General features: G+C 44.3%; 1 protein-coding gene across 1 annotated transcript in view; it reads left to right on the top strand.

The window, feature by feature from the left end:
- LOC126484980 (uncharacterized) overlaps nucleotides 1–25902 on the top strand; it is a 58451-nt gene that overhangs the window by 4893 nt on the left and 27656 nt on the right. Inside the window, exons 2-3 of the mRNA XM_050108585.1 lie at nucleotides 1625–1845; nucleotides 20807–20950. Of these exons, the coding sequence (XP_049964542.1) occupies nucleotides 1625–1845; nucleotides 20807–20950 (365 nt within the window). The remainder of the gene's footprint in view (nucleotides 1–1624; nucleotides 1846–20806; nucleotides 20951–25902) is intronic.

Here is a 25902-nt window from a genome sequence, read left to right as displayed (position 1 = left end):
GATACAGGGTGAAACAACGCTCTGGTGGGCGGTTTGCGAGTTTAAATCACCTCGGGTTATGACCGTGCAGTGCATTTGACTTGCGGTCGTCGCACAGTGGTGTTGGCAGCAGACCACATGCGCAGAGGTGTGTTGGTGCATGTCAGAGTACAGTGCAGCGAGTAAGTGTGCAGACGTGCTAATAGTGACTGTAAGTTGAAAATGGCTCAAAGAACACATACTAATGACGTTATGAGGGGTAGAATACTATGGCAACTGGAGGCTGGTCAAACACAGCAGGTCGTAGCACGGGTCCTCTGTGTGCCACAAAGTGTGGTCTCAAGAATATGGCAACGATTCCAGCACACAGGAAACGTGTCCAGGCGCTACAGTATGGGACGTCCACAGTGTACAAAACCACAAGAAGACCGATATCTCACCATCAGTGCCTGCAGATGGCCATGAAGTACTGCAGGTAGCCTTGCTCGGGACCTTATCGCAGCCTCTGGAACAGTTGTCCCCAGACACACAGTCTACAGACGACTGAACAGACATGGTTTATTCGCCCGGATACCTGCAAGGTGCATTCCACTGAACCCTGGTCACAGGTGAGCCCGTAAAACCTGGTGTCAAGAACACAGTACATGGTCATTGGAACAGTGGTCCCAGGTTATGTTCACGGACGAGTCCAGGTATAGTCTGAACAGTGATTCTCGCTGGGTTTTCATCAGGTGTGAATCAGGAACCCGATACCAATCCCTTAATGTCCTTAAAAGGGACCCATATGGGGGTCGTGGTTTGCTGGTGTGGGATCGGATTATGATTGGTGCACGTTCTCCCCTGCATGTCTTTGACAGAGGAACTGTAACAGGTCAGGTGTATAGGGACGTCATTTTGCACCGGTATGTCTGCCTTTTCAGGGGTGCAGTGGGTCCCAATTTTCTCCTGATAGATGATAACACACGGCCCCACCGAGCTGCCATCGTGGAGGAGTACCATGAAACAAAAGAAATCAGGCGAATGGAGTGGCCTGCCTGTTCTCCAGACCTAAACCCCATTGAGCACGTCTGGGATGCTCTTGGTCGACCTATCGCTGCACGTCTTCACACCCGTAGGACACTTCAGGAGCTCCGACAGGCACTGGTGCAAGAATGGGAGGCTATACCCCAGCAGCTGCGCGACCACCTGATCCAGAGTATGCCAACCCAGTGTGCAGCCTGTGTACCTGTGCATGGTGATCATATCCCATACTGATGTTGGGGTACATCCAGAGTATACCAACCCACTGTGCAGCCTGTGTACCTGTGCATGGTGATCATATCCCATACTGATGTTGGGGTACATGCGCAGGAAACAGTGGCGTTTTGTAGCACATGTGTTTCGGGATGGTTTTCTCAACTTTCTGCAATTACCCTTAATTTATGAGCATGAGTGTAGAACAAAGCACTGGGCTCAGCATTTATCCCAAACTAAGATTTGCGAGGGTTTGCAAAGCACCCATCTTCATCTGCCATAACAGCAAGTAAAAATCATATCACAGTTACACAGTTACACGTCCCCCCCCCCCACCCCCCATGATTTTCAGGTTTCTTCTGACCCTAATTTCAAGAGCTGTCACCAGTCCGTGGTGTCTGACGTGCTGCAGGTGCTCGGCGCGCCGTGTGCCTGGAGGCTTCAGGTTCAGGGTCGCGTTTGTTTGGGCAGCTGTCTGTGAGGCGGATGGCGGCGGTGGCATGCGCAGAGTTCCTGGGCTTGGGCCTGGTAGTCTTCCTGGGCTGCATGTCCGCCGTGGTCACACCAGATGGCGAGCCGGAGCTCGTACAGGTCGCGCTCGCGTTCGGCTTTGCCGTCGTCGCTGCAGTGAAGGTATGTACACAGATCTACATCTGTCTCCTTAATTTATAGCATAAAAATCCGTTTCTGTTCACTTAAGCAAATATTTTGTGATTACTTAATCTGCAAATCACTGTGAAATGCGGAGGGTACTTCCCATTCATGAGCGTCCACAGAAATTTATACAAGAGGGAACGAGAGTCTAAAGTACATTCGCCACATCCTGTGGTGCCCCACACGGCTCTTTTCTTGGCCCTGCTCTCTATATCTTCTTCATAAATAACCTTCCAGAACACATACTAATTCTAATTAATTTGTTATACGCATATGATGCAAATGTATTGATTACAAGTTTCGAGCACACAGTTCAGTCTAGGTTTGAGGCAAACACTTTGCTGATAATTGCACAAAAAACAATCATCATGAACACCCACATCCATGTCAATCTACGCAGTCCACATGTACGTATTGAAAGAAATAAAATTAGCACAATACGGGAAACAAAATTTTTTGTCCACAAACCATTAAGCTTGAAATTACGTGCAGACATGGTATCGAAAAAGCTGAGTAAAATCTGTTCCTTATTGCCATGATTGAGCGATACATCCAATGTTGACACTTGAAAGCAAGTCTACAATGCTTTATCTGTGTCTGTTATGAGCTATCGCCTGATTCTATGGTCAGTAGCCCTGAATGTCATACAATTTTTAAATTTAAGAAACAAGCAGTGAGAATAATGTCATTTAAAAAGAAATACGGGCACTGTAGGCCACTTTTCAAACAGTTTAAAATCCAGCCCTAACGTCGTAATACAGCATTTTGAGTTTCTTCACAAGAACTTCGATCGCCAGTCTTATGACACAAGACACAAAAGTCATTTACAGTTCACACTACCCAATACAGAACTATACGACAATAGTGTAAAATGCAAGAAAATCAAAATATACAATTATCTTGCAGTGAAAAGCGTATGACAACAGTGTAAAAGTGCATGTGAATAAAAATTATAGGGTTTTTCATAAGCACCTCCAGCAAATCAGAAGATGCCTGCATGAAAACTACAACACATTATAGGAAATAGACATACGAGTGGATAGGGCACCTCTCCAAGTTTTTAACTCACGTTACAGATCCTCAACATGGGCACTGTCTGTGACATGGCAAAAATTATGGGTGGAACAGCATGTGTGTACCATTCATTGCTGCCTGAGGAGGTTCAATGTGAGCAGTTTGCTTTGAAATCTGTTCACCAGCTTGCCAAATTGCAGGATGAACTAATTTGACGCGACCGTATGGAGCGCATGATTTGTCTACATTTTATGGCACATCTGTCCCATACTGGTACGTTCCACAACTATGCCGTAGCACGTATTGCGAATCTAAACTTCGAGACACTCCTATCCAGTGATATCTGTCGGTTTTCTGTTTATCTTTTAGGTTTACACAGTCGCCTTCTGAAACGCTAGAGGTACACTTGAATGTATAATCATCTTCCAGTGGACCTCAACTCAGTTAGATCAACAATAAAATTGAAAGTCAAATTGAAACAGCTGTAGTGGTCGCCCACTCTCAGGCTGGAAACCACTACCGTTGCTCAAGGTTTAGGCTAAGGAACCTGTGTGGCATCATCAGATGCAATAAAACAGGATTAAATATTACTTCATTTATATTTCTGAAAACACCTGATTGCCACATCTTCGGTGGCAGCTGGTGGCGTAGCAGGCTGGCAAGGAATCTCCTGAACCTAGGGGCTGGCTCAGGCTGCCGTATCTCGCTGCATCAGCCCTGCGCTCAGGCCTTTGAATTCTAGGAGGACGATTCTCGCCTGTGATATGGAAGGAACGCCCTGTCGGAAACTCAGATCACGCATGGCAGTGACCATGGTGTGTGTGTGTGCTGTGACTCACACGCCATTCTGTGAGTGCTCCGTCTCTCCCCTGTCTCAGCCTGTGTCATCCCATCAGATAGACAGTGATGTCGGATGCTGTAAAGTCGTGTTGAATGCTGATCCTGGCCCACCAGTGTGGTATGCCATCTGGCTCAAGTGGAACGGTATTGGTAGACCGTTGAACTAGCCATCAGTGGCGGCTCGTACTGGAGGCTGTAGTAACCAAAACCAACTGCGGGAACGCCTTGGGCTATGGATCGGAGCCGCCAGGCAGGGAAGCCGCCGGCGGTGGAGCACACACCACCGGGTAAACACAGGACGAGTCGGACGACAGACCAACGACAACTGACAACAACCGACTATGACCGACACAATAAGGAAGAGATAAACAACGAAGGCTTGTGGAAACCACAACACCAAACACCAACAGTAAACCCACTCAGAACCAGAGCCAGGAAAATGTCAACAACGAGCAATGACCAGAACGCAGTACCGCCGAGATAGAAACGAAATCCAGAGCGAGTACCAGACTGACTGGACTAGATTTTTTTTTTTTTTCTTTATTGTATTTCAATTCCCCATCGGGGCGGGCTGGCAGCAGCATATGCGCTGCTCTTCAGCCGAAAGACATAGAACAAAACAATAGAAGACATTTAAAAACAGCAAAGGAGAGAATAAGGTGAACACAGATATAAAAAAGGGGGAACATCATGGAAGGCAATAGACAAAAAACGGGGTGACTGTAAAATGGAGATAAAAAACTGTTTAAAAGTAGCACACACAAAAAGCCACACACTGCGACGATTAAAAGAACACAAGGCACAGTATGACTGGAGCATAAAGGTGTTGACGGATGGCATAGCACATAACATAACACTGCCGGCGAACCTCAAGGCAGTACACAATTAAAATCACACCTCTAGACGCACAGGAGAAACAGCACTAAACACAACACTGATGTGGCACACTAATGATGACCAATACAGAGGATCTGCCAGGCGCTAGGATATGAGGCAGACCTGAAGAAGGTAGGGAGGGGAAGAGATGGGGGAGGGGAGCGGGGGGCGCGCGGAAGAGGGCCAGGTAGGGGGGGATGTGGGAAGGAGAGAGGCAAGTATGGGGTGCAGGGTCTCAGGGGTGGGGGGAACGGAGGAAAATCCGCTCTGGGAGAAGGAGGAAAGAGGAAAAGGGGGCCCTGGGGAGGGGGGGGGGCAACAAGGCCAGGTTATAGTTGGAAGGAAGGGTAGATGTCACGGCGAAGTTCGTCATCCGGGAGGGGGAGGCGTTGGAAATTGCCCTGATGAAGGAGATGGAGGGTGTGGAGGTGGAGAGAGGGAAGGATACAGCGATAGAGGCGCGGCAACGGGCGGGGGGTGTAGAGGAAGGAGCAAACCAGAGGGTGGGGGGGATCAAGCCTGCGAACAATGTAAAGGATGCAGAGATGTTGGAGGAACAGGAGGAGGTGGGGGAAGGGGATCAGTTCATACAGGAGCCATGTGGGGGAAGGAAGGCGGATACGGAAGGCAAGGCGGAGCGCATGGTGTTCAAGGATTTGGAGGGCCTTGTAAAAGCGGGTGGGGGCAGAGATCCAGGTGACGCTGGCATAACAGAGGATAGGACGGATGAGAGATTTGTAGGTGTGGAGGATGGTAGAAGGATGCAATCCCCATGTCCGGCCGGGCAGGAGTTTCAGCAGGCGGAGGCGGGAATGGGCTTTCTGCTGGATGGTCAGGAGATGAGGGGTCCAGGTGAGGTGTCGGTCAAGGATGAGGCCAAGATATTTCAGGGTGGGGGTGAGTTGGATAGGACGACCATAAAGGGTGAGGTAGAAATCATGGAGGCGAAAGGAGCGAGTGGTGCGGCCTATGATGATTGCCTGGGTTTTGGAGGGGTTGAGACGGAGGAACCACTGGTTACACCAAATGGTGAACTGGTTAAGGTGGGTTTGGAGGGTACGTTGAGACCGTTGAAGGGTAGGATAGAGGGCCAGGAAGGCGGTGTCATCAGCATATTGGAGAAGGTGGACTGGTGGGGGTGGCTTGGGCATATCAGCTGTATACAAGAGATAAAGGAGAGGGGAGAGGACAGAACCCTGGGGGACGCCAGCCGTGGGATAAAAGATACGGGAGTTGGTGTTGTGGAGGGTGACATAGGAAGGACGGTGTGAGAGGAAGGAAGCGACCAGACGGACAAAATTGATAGGCAGGGCGTAGGTTTGGAGTTTAAAGAGGAGACCGGGATGCCATACACGGTCATAGGCATTTTGGAGGTCGAGGGAAACAAAAATGGCGGAGCGACGGGAGTTGAGCTGGAGGGACAGAAGGTGAACAAGGTTGAGGAGTTGGTCGTCAGCAGAGAAGGAGGGTCGGAAGCCACACTGGGTAAGGGGGAGGAGGTGGTGTTGAGCAAGGTGCTGATGGATACGATGGGAGAGGATGGATTCAAACACCTTACTGAAGACGGAGGTGAGGCAGATGGGATGATAGGAAGAGGCGGTAGAAGGGGGTTTGTTGGGTTTGAGGAATAAGAGGATGCGGGAGGTCTTCCACAGGTCAGGGTAGAAGCCAGTAGAGAGGATGACATTATACAGATGGGCGAGGACAGTTAGGAAGGAATAGGGGCTTTCTCGAAGGTGACGGTAGGTGACACAGTCATGACCAGGGGCTGTGTTGCGTTTGGACTGGAGGAGAAGTTTAATGTCTTGTGCTGTGATGGGAGTGTTGACGTCAGAGGGGGGTAACTGCCCCAAGTACTGGAGACTAGGAGCAAGTGGAGCGACCGAGGTATTGGCACGTTCCATGACGGTGGGGAAAAGAGAATAATCAAAGTGGGGATCATCGGGGGTGGAGAAGACCTCAGAAAGGTGGGAAGCAAAGTGGTTGGCCTTACTGAGGTTGTCAGGAAGGGGGCGATCGTTATGGAGAAGGGGGTAGTGGGGAGCGGAAAAGGAACCAGTAAGACGATGGAAGGCGGACCAGTACTTGGAGGAGTTGATAGGGAGGGTGGCGTTGAGTCGTGTGCAGGTCTGGCGCCAGTCTCGGCATTTCGTTGCTGTAATAAGGTTCTGTACGTGCCGCTGTATTTGCCGGTGGCGTTGGAGTGTATCCCTGTCACGAGTGTGCAGGAAGGAGCGATAGAGGCGGCGGGATTCACAGAGGAGGAGGACAGCCGGTGGAGGGAGAGAGGGACGGAGTGGGTGGATGGTTTTAGTAGGAACATGGGCCTCCACGGCGTCAGTAATTACCCTCTGAAGGAAGGACGAGGCGTGGACGATGTCGTCAGGACGGCAATAGGTAAGAGGGTGGCTTTCGACCTGGGTGGAGATGGAGTCCCGGTAGGCATCCCAGTTGGCACGGCGATAGTCATGGACGGCCTTGGGAGGGGGTGCAGGGTGCGGAGCCAGAGGGAGGCGGTTTGCAGACGTTATGGTGAGAAGGACAGGGAGGTGATCGCTACCTGTGGGGTCAAGGACGGCGACAGTGATACGCCCAAGGAGGTTGGCGGAGGCAATGACAACATCGGGGGTGGTTTTACTTTCGGGTCGGGTGTGCTGGGGAAGGGGAACAAGGTCACCTTGGATTGTGGAGAGGAACTGATGCCACCGCCGAAGGGCAGCAGGAGTGCGGCGATGGATGTTGAGGTCGGCGGCAATCACATAGGTGGAGAAGGTGTGGTCAATGTGTGAGATGAAGTCATAAGGAAGAGGAGCAGTGGAGCGGACATAGATGGTGGCACAGGTAATGGTGAGGGAGGGGAAGAAGACGCTAAGGATAAGGTGTTCAGTGGGGTCATTGAGGAGAGGTTGTGGCCGGACAGGGATATGCTTAAGGTGGCCAATCGCGACTCCACCCTGCGCACGAGGACCAGGAGCGTCAGTGCAGTGGAGGAGATAGGGGGAGGTGCGGATAGAATGGTGGGGCTGGAGAAAGGTTTCATTCAAGAAGAAGGTGTCGACCTGGTGGTGGGAGAGGGTGTGCATGAGGAGGTATTTGTTGGAGCGGAAGGAGCGAATGTTCTGGAAGAGGATGCGAGACTCGTGCCGCACCATGACGGGAAGGAGGAGGGGAAGAGAGGGAAGGGAAGAGACTTAAACTAGGGTGTCGAGGTGGGTGAAGGTGAAGTGGGCTTGGTTGTGGGAGTAAGTGACGAAGGTGTTCAGGTGGAAAACAGAGCGAGCAGCAAGGGATATTTGTTGGAAGGTGTGGGGGCGCTGAAAAGGGTGAATGTTTTGGAGTACAATGATAATGAACCAGATGATGTCCTCGGCCATGGGGGGTGGACGGAGGGATTTGTTGGGATGGACAGGGGGATCGACGGGGCGAACTGGGACTGTAAGTTCAGGGGTGGCTGGAGGGGGTTTAGCTTTACACTTGTGGGAGTATGTGGGATGGGGGCCATTGCAGGTATTACACTAAGAAGGAGCAGCAAGGTTGGGGCAGTTCTTAAGAAAGTGGGGGGCCTTGCAATGGGGATAGGTGGGGGGGGGGTTTTGCAGTTGGGAGTCAAGTGGTCATTGTACATCAGGCACCGCTGGCAACGGTAGGATTGGGGAGGGGATTTGGAGGATTCAACAGGGTGGCGACGGTGGTATATCAGGGCACCCTGGGTGAGGAGATGGTCTATGGATGGGGCGGATTCAGAGAATACCCGCATGAGGTAGGTGGGACCAGAGGCATTGTGGATACGGCGGGCAGAGCGGATTTCCAAGTCCAGGTGGGAGTTCAGTTCTACCAACACTTCATCCTCTGTGATCACCGGGCTGAGCTTGGTGTTCACAGCGGTGTAGGTGGGGAGGGGGCGACGGGGAGGCTGGGGCTGACGAGGAGTGGAAGCGGAAAGGAAGGGTGTCAGAGAGGTGTGGGGGCCAAACATAACTCGTGGGAGTTTTCGCAGGAGGTCTGTGTGAAAGGATGGGGACGGGGACTTGATAAGGACTGAGTCCCTGTGGGGAATGAGCTGGGAGATGGGAGCACCAGGTAAGTACTTTCGTATTTCCTTGGTGAGGGTACGAGCGTCGAGGAACTTAGGATCGGGAGTTGACAGGACAAAGGTGTGGAGGGTGGGGGCCAAAGTATGGGTGGCAGGAGGAGGGGTGGTGTCCATGGTGACGGCAGGGGGAGGGGGAGGTGGTGTTGATTTTTTGTGGGAAGTGGCGGGAGCAGAGTCGGTTAGGACGCGCTTTTGGGTTTTTTTGGAGACTGGACGCTGGGAGGAGGGGAGAGGGACGGGGAGGAGAGGGAGGTGGCGGGTGGCAGATCCCTGTGGTGTAGTGGATGCACCGGGAGAAGCAGCTGGTTCAGTGGTGGCGATGGTGGCTCGGCGCGACGTGATGCGTGCGGGAGATGCAGAAGACGAAGCGACGGGGTCGGTGAGAGAGGGGAAGCCAACCACCTCAGGGGCGGCAGCAGAGGCGGCAACAGAGGCGTACGTGAGGGCGGGGGTAGGAGTGGGAGCTGTTGAGGGTGTGGAGGCTGGAGGAAGGCTGTAGAGGTGTGGGTATACAGCAGGGGAGGAGATAGGGGGATGGGTAAGTGGGGGAAGGGAAGGGGAGGTGTTAGGAGGGAGGCCAGGAGAGGCACTCCAGGAAGTGACTGTGGGAGAGGGGGAGGGGGAGGTGTAGATGACGGTGGAGGTGGGAGTACTCATTGCAGACGAACGGCGACGGACAGACGGACGTGCAGCAGGCAGCGGCGGCGTCGGCGATGGTCGGTGGCGAACAGACGGACGAACAGCAGGCGGCGATAGCGGCGGCGGCGGCAGCGGCAGCGCTCACGACGACGGCGATGGACAGCGTGCAGGCAGGCAGGCAGACGGACGGACGGACGGACGGACGAACGAACAGCAACAGCAGCAAGCGGCGGGCACACAGACAGACAGACAGACAAACACAATCTTCGAAGACGGAGATTCCACCCTGAGAGTAGCCCAGGCTTTGCAATCTGACGCTTTCGAAGGAGGGGATCCAACCCTCTAGATGGAGGACTAGGTGTTTTTTTCTTTTTTTTTTTTTTTTTTTTTTTTTTTTTTTTTTTAATTGTGATTTCATGCCCCTGCTCCATATGGGCAGGGGGAGGACTAGGGCAGAGCGGGTCCCTATATACGAAACTGGAGGGAGCGGCTATTGGCCGCTGTCTGTACGTGGCGTAGCGGTGGCGCCCTCGCTGCGCGAGACCCGCTGCGGAAACGGAGCCCTCTATGGGCTGACCACGTCCATTTGTTCTGGCGCGTGTTCGACTTCCGCGGCGGAAGGTACTAGAGACGCTGTCTTCTATCATCCATGTGTAAGGATCCGTGGTCATCTAGTAAAGCGGCAGGAGTACAACCAGTACTGGAAAAATCTCATACACAAGATATTACAATATAAAAATCAGGGAATTGTAAGTGAACGACATAAACATCATCAACCCTACTGATCGATTGACTCTAGCCTAGCGAGGTGGAGCATTTTTGACGTCGAGGAGGGGCTCTGCTTTTTGACATAACTGAACTGGTTCTGCTCTTCACAAGTTGTCATCAGTCTTCAGTGCTGCTACATTCGCTGAATCAATTTGTTTCACTGTCTTAACTGCTTTGTCGAACCCCTGACGGATGTTGTTGCGTCCTTCTTAGCGCTTTTTACGTAATGTTACGAGAGTAACAGAGGAAAGTGGGTCAGCATTCGTCCAACCCTTTCCTGCAGAACTCAATTGCACTCACAGACAGAAGGGCTGATGTCAAATTTTGGTGACCAACCAACTGTGTCATATGTTTATGCCTAGCGGATGGCTCATGTTGATACTTCTGTGTCATTGCTTCTACTCTGTCAATCAGTTTCTACAAATGAAGTTCTGATGCTTTAAATCAGTATATTCCGTTTCTCTTCATGTAACTGTAATTTCCAGATGAGTCACTACGTTTTGACTTTCAGCTGTTGTAATTTGTTACGCTGTAACGCTCTGTTTATTCTGTAAATAACAATGCATGTTAACTTTGGCTGTACTGCAATTGACTTATCTCGTGCTTACAGTACAACTGCATACTTAACTGACCTATGGGATGAATAAACAATAAATCAATCTAAAAATGCTGTTTTTTTTTTTTTTTTTTTTTTTTTTTTTTTTTTTTTTTTTTTTTTTTAAATATAGAACTGATTACATGAGATGGAACTGAATTTCATCGCCATAATGAGATTATGGACGTCAAAAATAAGATTATGGATGCACTTCTTTTGCGGTAATAGTCTGGGATTAAATCCACATACTATTAAATTCAGCGCATCCAACGACTTATGAAACAAAACTACAAAATGTAGAAAAGAGATATAAGGGGCAGTCAAAAGAAAACCAAACAATGGGAAAAACGGGGCCATGGAATATTCTATTGAAAAGTAATCACCAGACGTCTTAAGACACTGAAAGACGAGATGATCAATTTTTGTTTCGTACAACGCAATGCGGTCGGCCGCTGATGGATTCACAGCTGCTCCCACTTCTTGCATTTCCTTGTCCAACTGAAACCGATGTTCATGCATCTTTATTCAGGTCGCCAAAGCTGTGAAAATCACACGGTGAAAGATCCGGGCTGCAAGGAGGATGCTGCATTGTTTCCGACCAAACTGCTGAAGCGCAGCTTTCGTCCGATTGGCAGTATTGGCAGGCAGTGGGCGGGCAGGGCGGTGGGGGAGGGGGGGGGGGAGTGTTAGAAGGGGTAGGGGTAGGTGGGGGGGGAGGCGGGCGTAATTGTTGTGGAACAAGATGCTTCTGTCCGACAGCATTCCTAGGCGGTTTCACTTTATTGCGGACCACAGTTTCTGCGGAGTGTCTTTATTATAGCCCCGCATATTAATAGTTGTTCCACGTTCGGGGAACTCTATGAGCTGAGGAAACTTCCTGTTACGGTCTACGAAACGGGAATTGATGGTCTCGTCTCCCAATGGGATAAATGTCTTAATGCGTGTGATGATTACTTTTGAATAGAACCATTCCTTGTCCTGTTGTGGTGGCCTTTAGATTTTCATTTGATTGCCCTTTCTATTTTAATTCATGTATCAGTAATGTTAGGTTGATACTGAAAATTAGAACTCTGAAATTGGAGTACAGTCAGAACAACTGAGAAAATTCTGTTACATATCAACAAAAATAACCATCAAGAAACGCCAGTGTTATACTTATTTAACCATCAAGAAACGCCAGTGATCATACTTATTTTAGCGGAAAAGTGGGAAATAAACTTTAAATATCAGTTATTCAGTTTTGATTCCATTTGGAACGCTTTACTTACAAAGCTTAAGATCTGATCGTGCTAATGGATGTGCTGCAGTATTTTCGTGTCTTTTATTCTTTATGTTCACTAGCGTAATTCTTGGCTCATTTATTTAGTATATGGCAGAACACATTTTATTGTTATACAAACCTAAAACAATGGTATTAGTGAAAAATAGATAAAACAGAGTGTGCAAATATTTTACACACACAGTACAATAGTTTGTAATATTAAATGTAATTTATCAGTGTTATGATGACGACGAACGAATTGTCGCCAGTGTGAATGACTGGTGCCCAGTGCTAAATAGAAACATACAAATCTCTTCTTTGGATATAAAGCAGGTTTGTCACTGAAGTCGATAAGGAGCTGGCTGCATGGTCTGGGTCTGCAACGACTAAAATAATTAGAAGTCGTTGGTAAAAAATAATATATTGCACTTAACTGGTGGTACAAGAGTCTTCATAGTCAGGAGGAATACAACTAGAAACAGAGAGCTATAGAGGCATCACATAGGCTATATGTTAACTAATCACCTTGTTAGAGGTTGCTTCCTATCAGCTGAAGGCTATACTACTTTCCTACTTGACGTCCTGAGTAGAGATGGGTCGTTCGGGAACTACCGGGTCCAAAGGAACGGTTTTCCAAGATGAACGGAACGAGCGAGGAATGAATTCTAATTTCATGGTTCACTTCGGTCACGGCTTTCTGCTTATAGTTCCCGGGAATGGGAAACGGTCAGTCTCGTTCTCGCAACGGCACGTTGGTCGGTCTCGTTCCCAGCCTCGGTCCCGTTCCCTTCTGTCTCGGTCTCACTCGGCTGGACTCGTCCTCGCATGGCCACTCGTCACAGTTCCACTGCCGACTGCTCGTAGTTCAGTATCGAGTTGTTGTCGTGCATTTTGTTTGCTTCACACGCCCATTCTTGATCTGTTTCAAACCTTTTCTGAACTCTGAATTTCTGGTTCTTTTCGTATTCCATTCAGCGTCCACGACCGGTAATTAAAATGTATTTTTAGTTACGTAAACTACATAAAAATTACGTAGTATGTAATACATACATCTTTTCAGGTAACAAAACAGTGTATCAGCTTGTATTGTATGTTAGCCAGGGACCTAGAAACGACGGAGAGGCTCCATCCCCGCCGCAGCCGGAATGACCCACAACCCCGCGATGGCTACCGCAGTCCACTTCACCCCTCTGCCGCCACACATCGAACCAAGGGTTATTGTATGGTTCGGACCCCAGTGGACACCCCAGGGAATGTCTCACACCAGCCGAGTGTAATCTCTATTTTTGCGTGGTAGATTAATGGTGGTGTATGCGTACGTGGAGAACTTGTTTGCGCAGCAATCGCCGACATAGTGTAACAGAGGCAGAATAAGGAGAACCAGCCCGCATTCGCCAAGGCAGATGGAAAACCGCCTAAAAACCATCCACAGACTGGCCAGTTCACGGGACCGCGACACAAATCCGCCGGGCGGATATGTGCCGGGGACCAGGCGTTCAGGTCTGTTCCTACTCCTGTTAATGCTTGATTTGGATTTGCATCCATTTACTGCGTGTATCAAATCTTTCATCAAGAAATTCTGTAGCAGTTTTTATTGTTAGTTGTCTAGATTTTAAACTGTCACATGTGAAAAATGGGATAGTCATGAATGGGAAGCTCTGGGTTGCCCAGTATCTTCTTATTGTCCTGTAACAAGGCTTCCTGCCTTATAAGTTCAGGTGGAGAGTATGACTTAGATTTGGGAGCCAGTAAGTCGGTGCAGTATACAAGGGGGTGCCGAATAGTTTCTGTCTCTGCGTAGAAAGAACAACACTAAGGTTTTGATTTTACCCATTTGTTCGACACACTCTCCCCTGAGATTGATACAGTTGGTGCATCATTGTTGCAGCTTTTTTAGTATGTGCAAATAAGTTATGTGGTGGTCGTGAAACCAGCTCACAGTAGTCTGTTTGACAGCTTCAGTGTTCTGAGTACAGTTACCCTTGCCCACCCAGTTAGCCATGTAGTGTAAGGAGCACCTGGTCCCCGGCACAAATCCGCCCGGCAGACTTGTGTCGAGGTCCAGTGAGCTGGCCAGTCTGTGGATGGTTTTTAGGCGGTTTTCCATTTGCCTCGGTGAATGCAGGATGATTCCCCTTATTCCACCTCAGCTACACTAGGTCGTCAATTGCTGTGCAAACAAGTTCTCCACATACACGTACACCACCATTGCTCTGCCATGCAAACATGGGGGTTACACTCGTCTGGAAGGGGGGAGGGGGGATCCACTGGGGTCTGGACCACACAATAACGTGAAAGAGTGGTTCAGTGTGGGGCGGCGGAGGGGTGAAGTGGACTGTGGTAGTCGTTGTGGGGTTGTGGACCACTGCGGCTGCGGTGGGATGGAGTCCCACCGTCGTTTCTAGGTCCCCAGTTAACATATAATACAATATAATACAGTTACCCTTCAGGTGTTTCTTTAAGCTTAGATACGGATAACAGTCTGAGGAGGCTAGGTGTGGCAAGTAGAGAGGATAGTTGACCAGTTGGAAGCCCAGGGTTGTCAGTTTAGCAGCCACAACATTGGACGTGTGCGCAGATGCATTGCCATGCAACAGAAAAATCCTCTTGGACAACTTTTGGAGATAATTGTATGAACCAGTCAAATGTTTTTGTCTGATTCAACAGGTTTAAAAATGGCTGTGAATCATTTGAAGATGAACCACGGTCCGGCCGTCCTTCCGCCTCAAAAATGTTGTGGAAGTTCACGACTTAGTGCGCTCTGATCATAGACTTACAATTAGGGAGATGGCTGATGAACTTAATTTAAGTTTCTATGCAGTTCAGTCAATTTTAACTGAAGATTTGAACATGCATTGAGTATCCACAAAATTCATTCCAAAAGTTTTATCAAGTATCTAGAGACAATACCAACTTTAAGTGTGCCAAGAATTGATTAATCGGACTAAAAATGACCCAAATTTGTTAAATAGGATAATTACAGGTGACAAACTGTGGGTATATGGATATGAACCTGAAACCAAAGTGCAGTCTTTGCAATGGAAGACTTCAGATTCACCACAATGGAAAAAAGCACAGCAAAGTTGGTCGAAGGTGAAAACAATGTTGGTGGCTTTTTCTGATTCGACCGGTATTGTGCATCATGAACTTACCCCTGGAGGACAGACAGTTAACCAGGAATACTACAAGTGTGTCCTTGAGTGTTTGTGTGAAAAGGTGCAGAAGAAAAGGCCTGGATTGTAAAAAGACAGGAGTTGGGTGCTACACCATGACAAAGCTCCAGCTCATTGTATCTTCTCCATCATCGAATTCTTGACCAAATTCAAAATTACTGTGCTTCCACTGCCACCATATTCCCGATTTGTCCCTTGCAGAATTCCACCTGTTTTCTAAACTGAAATTTTCACTGAAAAGGAAGGGATTTGACTCGATTGAAGACGTCCAGGCAAAAACCCAGAGTGTCCATAACACACTTCAGGAAAAAGTTTCCAAGGATGTTTCCAAAAGTGAAAACACTGTTGGAGTCGGTGTGTTCAGTCAGAAGGGGACAGTACCATGTAAGTACCACCACTGTACAATTATAAGCCCACTCTTAAAACTTTCCAATCACACCTCATAATATGTCACGTCTGCCTCCACTCTTCTTCATCTACATCTAAACTAAATCTACATCTACATCTATATTCCACAAGCCACATTAGGGAGTTTGGCGGTGGGTACTGTGTGTACCAACATCACTTCCCCTTTTTCCTGTTTCAGTTTACATTGGTTTGTGGGAAGTATGATTGCTAGAAAGCCTGCATGTGGGCTCAGATCTCTCTTCTTTTATCTTCATGGCCTTTTCATGAAACATAAGCAGGAGAAAGCAATATATTGGTTGACTCTTCTAGGAACGTACACTCTTGGAACTTTAACAGTAGACCAGTCCACAATGCAGAATGCCTCTCTTGCAGTGTCTGCCAATGGAGTTGGCTGAGCATCTCTGTGGTGCTTTTGCTTTTACTAAAGGAACCTGTAACGAAATTTGTTGCTCTCCTTCAGATCTTCTCTATTTTTCAGACTGATGAGAAATAATTAAGAACTAGTGAAAGAAGTGTTTTGTAAGCTATTTCCTTTGTTGATGAACTACATTTCCTCAAGATTCTTCCATTGAATCTGTCTGACATCTGGAATACCTGCAGTTAATTTTATGTGGTTGTTCCACTTCAAATCACTCCATGTTGATACTCCTAGATATTCTATGGAAGTAACTGCTTTCAGAGATTTTTCTACAGTTGTGTAATTATCCAGTAAAGGGTCTCTCTGTCTGTGTACATGCAGTGCCTTACATTTGTTTATGTTGAGGGTCAGTTGCTCTGCAATTTTCTAGCAATGTGTTTCCTCTATCTCCAACAGCATCATTTGCAAAAGCCTCATGAAACTTCTGACGTTGTCTGCTAGATAATTTATATATTTTAGGAAAACTAATGGTCCTATACCACTCCCTTGGGGTACACCTAAAGTTACTTTTACGTCTGAAGACATCACTCTGTTGAGAATGACGTGCTGTGTTCTGTTTGCTAGAAACTCTTCAATCCACTCACTCAATTGGTCTGATGGTCCACTCATATTTTGTTCATTAGGCAACAGTGCAAAACTTCCTTCTGGAAGTGAAGGAACACAGCATTTACCTGGTTGCCTGTATCTACTACTTTAGGGTCTCAAGGAGGGACAGAACGAGCTGCATTTCACACAATCATTGTTTTAGAAACCCTCATTGATTTCTATAGAGCAGATTTTTGGTCTCCAGAATGTCACATTATGTGAGTAATGTTAGTCTGTCAGATTCAATGAATGTGCATTTCAGCTTAACCATCTTCTTTCAGTTCTGTCCATTGTCACTCCATCTAGTCAAATTCTTGCTCTTGGTTTGCTGTGGCATATTCTCATTTGGTGAATATGTTCCAAATATAACAGTTCCCACTTGGTATATATTATTTCATATGCAGCACCATATCCATAGAGGGTAAGTGCTCAAAGCTTTCTTAATTATAATAGAGACAGCAGCTTTTTTCCCATATATGTTAAACAATTCCAGTCTGGGAATGCCATAATTTCCAAATTCCTCATTTTCTCATTGCATTTTTATTGCTTATGGTTATGTACAAGGGTACTCCAGGTGTCAATAATCTGTTGTGTGTTCTCGCTGAGCATATTGTTGTTAGGTCAACTGGTTTCTTTTGACATCCTTTCACAATGATCTACAGGTGCCAATAAAAATAAGTAGTCATTGTGCACTTTGTGAGATTTTAACACTAACTGACTGTGAGGTCAAAAGTGTTAAATGTTCGGAAGTTGAAACTATCACAAATTTACTGTCAATTATATGAAGTAATGTAAAAATTTTCAGTGCTGGACAATTAAATTTGCACCTCAGAACTTGACCTGCACACATTCACTCATCACATATGATTTTAAGAATCAAGTGAACGAAATTATACAAGAAAGATGTGTAACTCTAGAGAGGGTTACAGTTTTTCTTTTTCCCAAGAATTTTTTGGTCTTTCCTTGGTGAAACTGTGCCTGAACACCTCAGCTGTACAAAAATTAGTGCACTATGGGTCCCCCAGCAAGATAGTGGTTAACACAAAACACGGAGAATGGCTGGAGCACTGATGTTTTTGATGTGGTTTCAAACAGAAGGAAATGCCTTTCTTAATCAGACTGTCACTGGCGATAAGACATAGTGGTCTAACTTCACTCCAGAGATGAAGCACCTAACGCCTGAGTGACCTCGATCCCTATCACCCGTAAAACCATGAAATTTCCAACTCTATCAACACTAGTTTATGGCACCCACTTTTTGGAATCGTAAGAATGTTTTCTTGGTGGATTTCTTGTCAGAATAGACACTATGATGAATGCAAACTGGTACTGCGATTCTTCTTCTTCTCCAGTCTTCAGTTATCTATGGAAGGGAAGTTGTGTGTGCTATGTATCTGTGAAATGTGTGAACTTTGTTCTGTATTTTGTTATTGTATTTTGACTGTTTCTGTGTTATGTTTTCTGGGTTGAAAGGTGAGAATCAGCCAAGTATTGGCCTAAATGAGTACGGGAACTCACCTGTAAATGACCATCAGGCTGGTTGGTGTGTCAGCCACAGTCATTAATCTGCTGTGCAGATTCGATACAGGTCTGAGTCACCTTCCTGTCTCGCAAACTAGTGCCCTGCACATTGCACCACATGAGCACCCTAAGAAAATTACAGTGAGCAACACAAAATCATTTGTGCTGATTTCTTTCTTGTGTTATTGTGTTTTTTCATGACTATGTCCATTCTCACACTACTGCTGCTGCAATCAGAGCCTCACTGGATCAGTTTGGATTGGAAATTTTTTATCACCCACCCTACAGTCCAGATTTTGCTCCTAATGATTTTCTCCTTTTCATAAAATTTAAAGAACTTCTGGTCAAGAAACATTTGGGAAGATGAAATTAAAGACTGCCACGCACAACAGGTTTCACAATGGTGTACAGCCAGCTGTCATTCACTATCACGAATGTGTCAGCCATCTTCAGTTGAGCTATCAAAGACTGACATTGGTTATTTTTGTTCTTTTTTGTTATTTTAGTTCTCCTCGAAATGTGGGACTGGCAGCAGGTAAAACTGCTTTTCAGCCAGTGATTATATGTATCTAAAAGAAGTTTCAAAACAGATGACAATAAATGATGTTTTTTGAAAAACACTTTGGTGGACAATTTTCATTAGTTTTAAAATGCTTTACATGATTCTATATTACCATTAAAATATTATTACAGATGATAATATTAATGATGCTATGATATAATGGTGATGCTGGTAGTGTACGAAAATGATCATAACCGTGATGGAGGCTGTACGATGAGTGCATCATGGGGCCTTGTGTTAAATTCCATTATTGCAGTCTTTGAAGTACTTACATTTAGATGGCTTTCATTGAAATACTTGACTATTTCATTGGTTATACCATTGCACAGCACTTCCAGACTGTCATAGGCTTTGTGTTTGCACACAATTCATGGTTTGTCCACATACAATAGTTTTTTTTACAGTTAGAGGAACAATACTGTATATCATTAACATAAATCAAGAAAAGAAGCGGTCTCAAGACAGAACCTTGTGGCAGTCCATATTCAAAATCAGTAATTTTGGATTTGAAAGACCCACTGTTTGTTTTACGCAAGACAAACTGTTTTCTATTGCTCATATGTGGTTTCATTAAGTCATAGCTGGTTTCTCTAATACCCAGGATCCATAACTTGTCAAGTAACATGATGGTGTTGACACAACCAAAAGCTTTTCTAGATCAAGGGACACTCCAGTAACATACTCCTTGTCTATTAATTGTGCTGCAGCTACTGAAGTTGACTTGTTTTTCATAAAGCCATTTTGATTTTCAAATAATAAGTTGTGTTGACTCATGAATGTCACAATCTACTATAAATAACTTCCTCAACTACCTTAAAAATGCAGGTAAAATTAAGATGGGGTGGTAATTTTCAGTTTCAAATTTATCACCTTTCTTGTGAATTGGGGTTACTTGTGCTGCCTTTAGACTATCTGGGAAACAACTTGATGCAATTACATCATTTACTGCTGTCACAATGCATCAGTTATGTTGTCTATGTGCCTTTTCAGTGTGTTGATAGACAATCCATCATAGCTTGCTGATTTTGTATCTTTTAATGTCCTCACTGTGTTTTTTATATTTCCTTGCTGTCACTTGGGGCCAAGTATATGCTTTTTTTGGTTGGAATGTCCTTATATCTATACAGAAGATTGTAGGAATGGCCACTGATGGATTTTCCAACAGAAGAAAAGTGCTCATTAAAAACATTTGTGATCTGGTTTTGGGATTTCATGATACGCCCTTTATGGTTTATAGTAAGATCACTAGTTGATTTGTTCTTACAATCGCTAAAGCTACTTATTACTTTCCAAACAGCTAAGCCAGTTTTAGTACAGTTTCATAACATTGTAGCTACGTATTTACTTTTAGTTCCTCTCATATCCCTGAATACTGACCACTCCTCCTGGGACACTCTTTAAACAAGCAAAAGCTAAATTGTGGCAAAGTTCTCAATCCTTGCATATAGATCACAGCCCCACTGTTCACAAACCCACTACATTGATTGTCAGAATTTCAACACCTTCTAGCTGCTGCTCTAGCATCAGCTCTTGGTTCCAATAATCCTGTATGAGTCAGAAGTGTGCTCTATGACATCTGACACCAATCTCTTGCACCTGCAGAATAATGCCTTCACAGTAATATCAGTAGCTGTTAAGTTATGTCCCCAAGACAATAACATGATCCACTGTGTCACAACATTCTATGGTAACCTATCTGATCTACTGCATTTTGTTGTTGACCCTAGACATTATGATTAGTGGTCTGACACTTCCACTCTTAACCATCAGGGCACACTCAAAGATCAAGCAATGGTAATAATATCATGTTGTCAGTACTCTGGTATCAGACTACTAAGAACTCTGCCTAAAAACCTGCAAGATAGTGTACTTCACAATGACTTTCCAAAGAAACTTAAAGACTATCTCATTGAAAAAGAGTTTTGCAGTGTTGCAGAATACTTATGCCACTAAATTTGTATATATTGTTATTCACTATCAATGATGTAAAAATGTAAGCTAAATGTGTAGAAAAATAAGTGCTAATGAATGTTAATACTTATCCTATATTACACGTACATTTACTGTACACAATGTAATCTTAAAGGATCAAATAAAATTCAGTTCAATTCAATTCTACCTAATGCCTCGTGTACCTGAAAGTCATCCATTGCAGAATGGTAAGTAAAACTGTGTTCGGGCCGGCAGTTCACCCATCAAGTTTCGGAGGGCCACCTGAACCCAGCCGTGACACTGGGAGCAGCACTGCGTGGTGACATCACGCTACCAGCTGCTGCTGTCTACATCATCGCTCAGCTCGCTGGAAGCTCTCTGGCCTATGGCCTTCTACTGGTGAGTACTGCTCAACTCCAACTGAAGTAATCACAACACTGAAGTGCAGTAAGAGTCTTTTTCCCTACTGAGGACACACCAAACTCCTTGTTTTAATGATTTGATTTGATTTGATTTATTTCATCTCATAACATACAATATTCAGATCATGTGATCTGTTGTACTGGAGACATATCAATATATAATTTTAGGAATTTAGTTTACAGACTTCAAAATAATAACAAGTATAGTTATCAAACAATTTTCTAGCAGTACAATACTTTTACATTTTTCATTTTTTTTTCAGAGATGGTAGTTGCTCTGTTTAAATTATCACTTCATCATTCATAAACTCCTCCACTGAATAATAACATTATTCCACTAAGAGTTCATGTAATTTTTTCCTTAGATGACCAATTTCCATGTTCAGAATATCACAGCCCTTTAATTTGTTGTATATTTTCATGCTCATGTTGAGGAGTCATAGAATATAGCTTTAATCGGAGTGGAGGGAGCATAAAGTTTTGTTTTTGCCTCGTTGTGTAAGTGTGTTTGAAGTGAAATTCTTTGCAAAAAGTTCAGGTTTACTGTACAGGAAAATTAGAATTTCAAAAATGTATAGTGATGGGACAGACAATATATTTAGTTTTTTAAACAATGGGTGACATGAGGTTCTCGGATGTGCGGCACACATCTTCCTAATGATCCTTTTTTGGAGTTTTAATATCCATACCATATAACTTGAATTACCCCAAAAAATTGTGCCATATCTGATGACAGATTTGAAGTAACTATGATACACAGTTTTTCGGCTGTCCATGTCTATTACATCATGTAACACTCACATTGCAAAAGAAAGGCTATTTAGTTTGTTAACTAAATATTCTTAGTGTGCCTGCCACCTTACGTTTTCATCCAAGTTTAGTCCTAAGAATTTCACTGTGCTTGCTGGTTCTATCTTCTCATTTCATGTAGGACATAGATCTCACTTGGTTTAGATTGTTTTGTTTGAACTTTGTGAGTTGTGTTTTTGTAATGTTTAGTTTCAGACCATTTAATTGAAACCAGACTTCCAGAGAATCCAAAGTGTTTACAACACATTCATTGATTTCTGCAGAGCTATTTTTTGTCAATCAGCACTGAAGTGTCATCTGCAAATAGGACTGACTTTGCATTGATGTTCAAGAGTAAATCGTTTATAGAAAATGGGAAGAGAATTGGTCGCAGAACTGAGCCCTGTGGAATACTTAGTGAGATGGTTTCCCATTTTGATATGTAATTTGCAGAGTTAGATGTTATTATAACTCTTTGCGTCCTGTTCTTCAAATATGAAGTCATCCACTGGAGGGCACTCCCACTGATCCCATATCTGTCTAATTTATAGAGCAGCATGGAGTGATTCTATGAACTGAATGCTTTGCTTAGGTCGCAGTAGGTACCTGCAACTTTGTGCTGTTATCCAATGAGGAGCTAACTCTTTCAACAAATGTGTTTATTGCATCTAAGGTACTTTTTCCTTTTTGGAGCCCAATTTTATATTTATTGATGATATTACATTTTGAGACAAAATTTTGTATCTGTGTTGCAGCAAGCTTTTCAAATAACTTAGAGAAAACTGACAGGTTAGAAGCAGTTCTGTAATTTCCCATTTCTTCTTTTGGGCCTTTTTTGTGTACTGGTCTTACTTCAGCATACTTCAGTAATACTGGAAAGCATCCTTGCTGAAACGATTGATTAATTATTTCTGTCAGAGGATGTGATATTCTTTTCAACACCATTTTAATTACTTTAGTTGGTATACCATCCCATCTGGCAAAATTTTTGTTTTTCAGGGATAATATAACATCTTCCACATCTTTCGGTATAACATTTGTAAATGCAGGAAGCTGTTCAGAATCTTGAGTAAGGCCAAATAACTCCACATTATGCTTATAAGTAGACACATTTACACTAGATTTAGCTATGTTTATAAAAAAATTATTGAAGCAATTGGATATTTGAACATGGTTTACAGTGGTAACAGCCTGGTCTTTGATTTTTGAAATTTCCTGGCTGTTTGTTGATGTACCTAGTTCAGAATTGATAATGGACCAGACAGCTTTTGACTTGTTCATATGACCTCTAATGAACTTATTGTTAGACATTCTTTTGGCGGCCTTTACAACCTTTTTGAACACAGTTTTATATTGTTTCACATATTCAACAAAGTCTGGATTTGTATTGAATTTCAGTTCATTATGAAAGTTTCTTTTTCTTATACTAGATTCTTTTAATGCCTGGAGTAATCCAGCTTAGTTTATTTTTAGTCTTTTTATGCCAAATGCTGCGTGGAAATACTTCATTGAATATTGCTAAAAATGCTTCTATAAATCTTCTAAAGTTCTCAGAACTTGAAATATTATAATCTAGGGACCAGTTTATTTCATTTAGCTTAATGTAAAACATATCCATATTGTTTTTGCTGAAGTTTCTTTTTATACACATTTTGTTATCACTTTGTTTATTTATTTGAGATGGTAGCTGCATAAACAACTATCTCTATTGCCTAATAAATTTCTTTATTACATCATTTTGCCTATTGCCCTCATCAAATATCAGGAACTTAGAACTTGCAAAATAAGGTCCAGTGTCGATATTAAATACCTATATCTACTCAGAGTTAGTTGACGCCCTGAGTAGTTATAGGTTTTTAATATTCACACTGAACCTTGTTTTGAAAGTTCTATGTTTTTGATACCTGTCAATGGCAGTAGCCAAAACAGCATAATAAAGAAAGCAATCTAGACAGTTTTATTCATAAAATTATTCACAGTGATCATGGAAGCATACAGGACATTTAGTTTCTTTATTAAAAACTTCATTTACACATTCAGCCATTTGGTCCCCACCTGCTTGATAAAGGTCTCTTACAAATTCCCCATACGTTACATATTACTTTACACATTTCAATGTTGCCCAAGGATAATTTCTAATATCATCTTCTACCTTAAATTATACTGCCATCACAGTCTTTTTTTATCTCTTAGATTCCAGCATAGAACTTTCTTGGTTCATCTATCATTCAGTTCTCTCATTACAATTCCATTCACCTACAGTTTATTTTCATTGCAATCATAATTATACCTTCCACTCTAGTTTGCCCTCTGATTGTTTGTTTGCGTTCTTGCCTCCCACAGTGAATCCTGTCATACATGTCCTATTGCTCACTTAGCAACCATCAGTTTTTGAATGATTTTCACACAGAAAGTCCACATCTTACTACCATCAGCCTAAACTGATAGTGAAACTTAGCATTTCAGATACAATAGAAGTTTTGAATTGCAAAGTAACTAACAACAGATGGAAAACCATACAACCATTTCTTTAAAATTTCAAGAGAAGTATTAGAAACACTGATATTGATGACTGAACAGTCCACGGGTGTACTGCCAGTCCATAGTGCCCATTGGACACTATTAATATGAGGGTAATACCAAAAGTAAGGCCTCCTATTTTTTTATAAGTACAGAACTCTGTTTGTGTGGGAGTTGGTCACACTGTTATGAAGAGTGCTTCACGCACTGTGTGTAAACATACACACGCCATGCTGAGGCGCTCAGTCTTGGCTTGGCAGCCATTGAGAATGGAGCTCCCATTGGATGTTACTGCCAAGTGCGAATTGCGCGCAGTTATTCGGTTTTTGAACACAAAGGGCACTGCACTGATTGAAATCCATCACCAATAGATGGAAGTGAATGGTGAGTCGTGCATGGATGTCAAAAATGTTCGTAAGTGGTGTAGAGAGTTTGCAGCTGTTCGGACCGAAATTCGCGATGAACAAAGGAGCGGGAGACCATCAGTTTCTGAGGAGACAGTGTTGAAGGTCAAACAAAGCATACGTGAACATCGACGGATCACCCTGGATGATCATTGCACGTTGGTTTCTGAGGTTTCCCAAAGCACCGGTCACAGAATTTTAACAGAAACATTGAACTACTGGAAGGTGTGCTCAAGATGAGTGCCACATATGCTGACTTAGGACCACATGTGGCAACGAGTTGATGCTTCCTGCGCATTTCTTCACTGCCTTGCAGCCGAACAGGAAAACTTTCTGGACTCAATTGTCATGGGTGATGAAACCTGGGCACACCACTTTACACCTGAGACTAAGCAACAATCATGCCAGTGGTGGCATCGTTCTTCACCAAAGCCATAGAAAGTCAAACAAACACCGGCTGCCGGTAAAGTGATGACAACCGTTTTTTGGGATCGGAAAGGGGTATTGTTGGTCAACTTTATGCCTACTGGGACCACAATTAACGCTGACAGGTACTGTGAGACTCTGAAAAAACTCAAACAGGCAACTCAGAACTGGAGAAGAGGAATGTTGAGCAAGGGCGTATGCATTCTCCATGACAACACTCGCCCACACATTGCTTGGGAAACCGTTGCTCTCCTGCAACAGTTTCAGTGGAACATAATCACCCACCCACCTTACACTCCTGACTTGGTGCCCAGTGACTATCACCTGTTCCCTAAGTTAAAAGAACATTTGGCTGGAAATTGATTCAGCTCTGACGACGAGGTAAAAGCAGAGGTTTATAACTTTCTGAATGGCATGGCGGCGAGCTGGTATGACATGTGCATACAAAAACTGCCACAGCGTCTACAAAAATGCATCAACAGAAATGGTGATTATGTTGAAAAATATCTAAATGTTCAAGCTGTAAACTGATTTAAACCATTATAGAAATAAACAGGTCTATGTACTTATAAAAAAATAGGAGACCTTACTTTTGGGGTTACCCTCGTATTATTTTTCGAATTTTGGACAGGTCAATATTATCTCAGTTGCTCTTCTGAAAACTTTCATGTAATTTTATACACAGTATGTTATATTTCAAGGTTATAATCAATAAGTATTAGTTCTGAATGTACAGTTATTTTTTTTTTTCTTTTTAGAAACATTTGAAATTACAAATTATTTGCACACT

Source organism: Schistocerca serialis, chromosome 6 (genome assembly GCF_023864345.2).
Source record: "Schistocerca serialis cubense isolate TAMUIC-IGC-003099 chromosome 6, iqSchSeri2.2, whole genome shotgun sequence".
Lineage (NCBI taxonomy): Eukaryota > Metazoa > Arthropoda > Insecta > Orthoptera > Acrididae > Schistocerca > Schistocerca serialis.
Note: the sequence above shows the minus strand (reverse complement) of the source record. Positions and strands in the feature narration are given on the sequence as shown.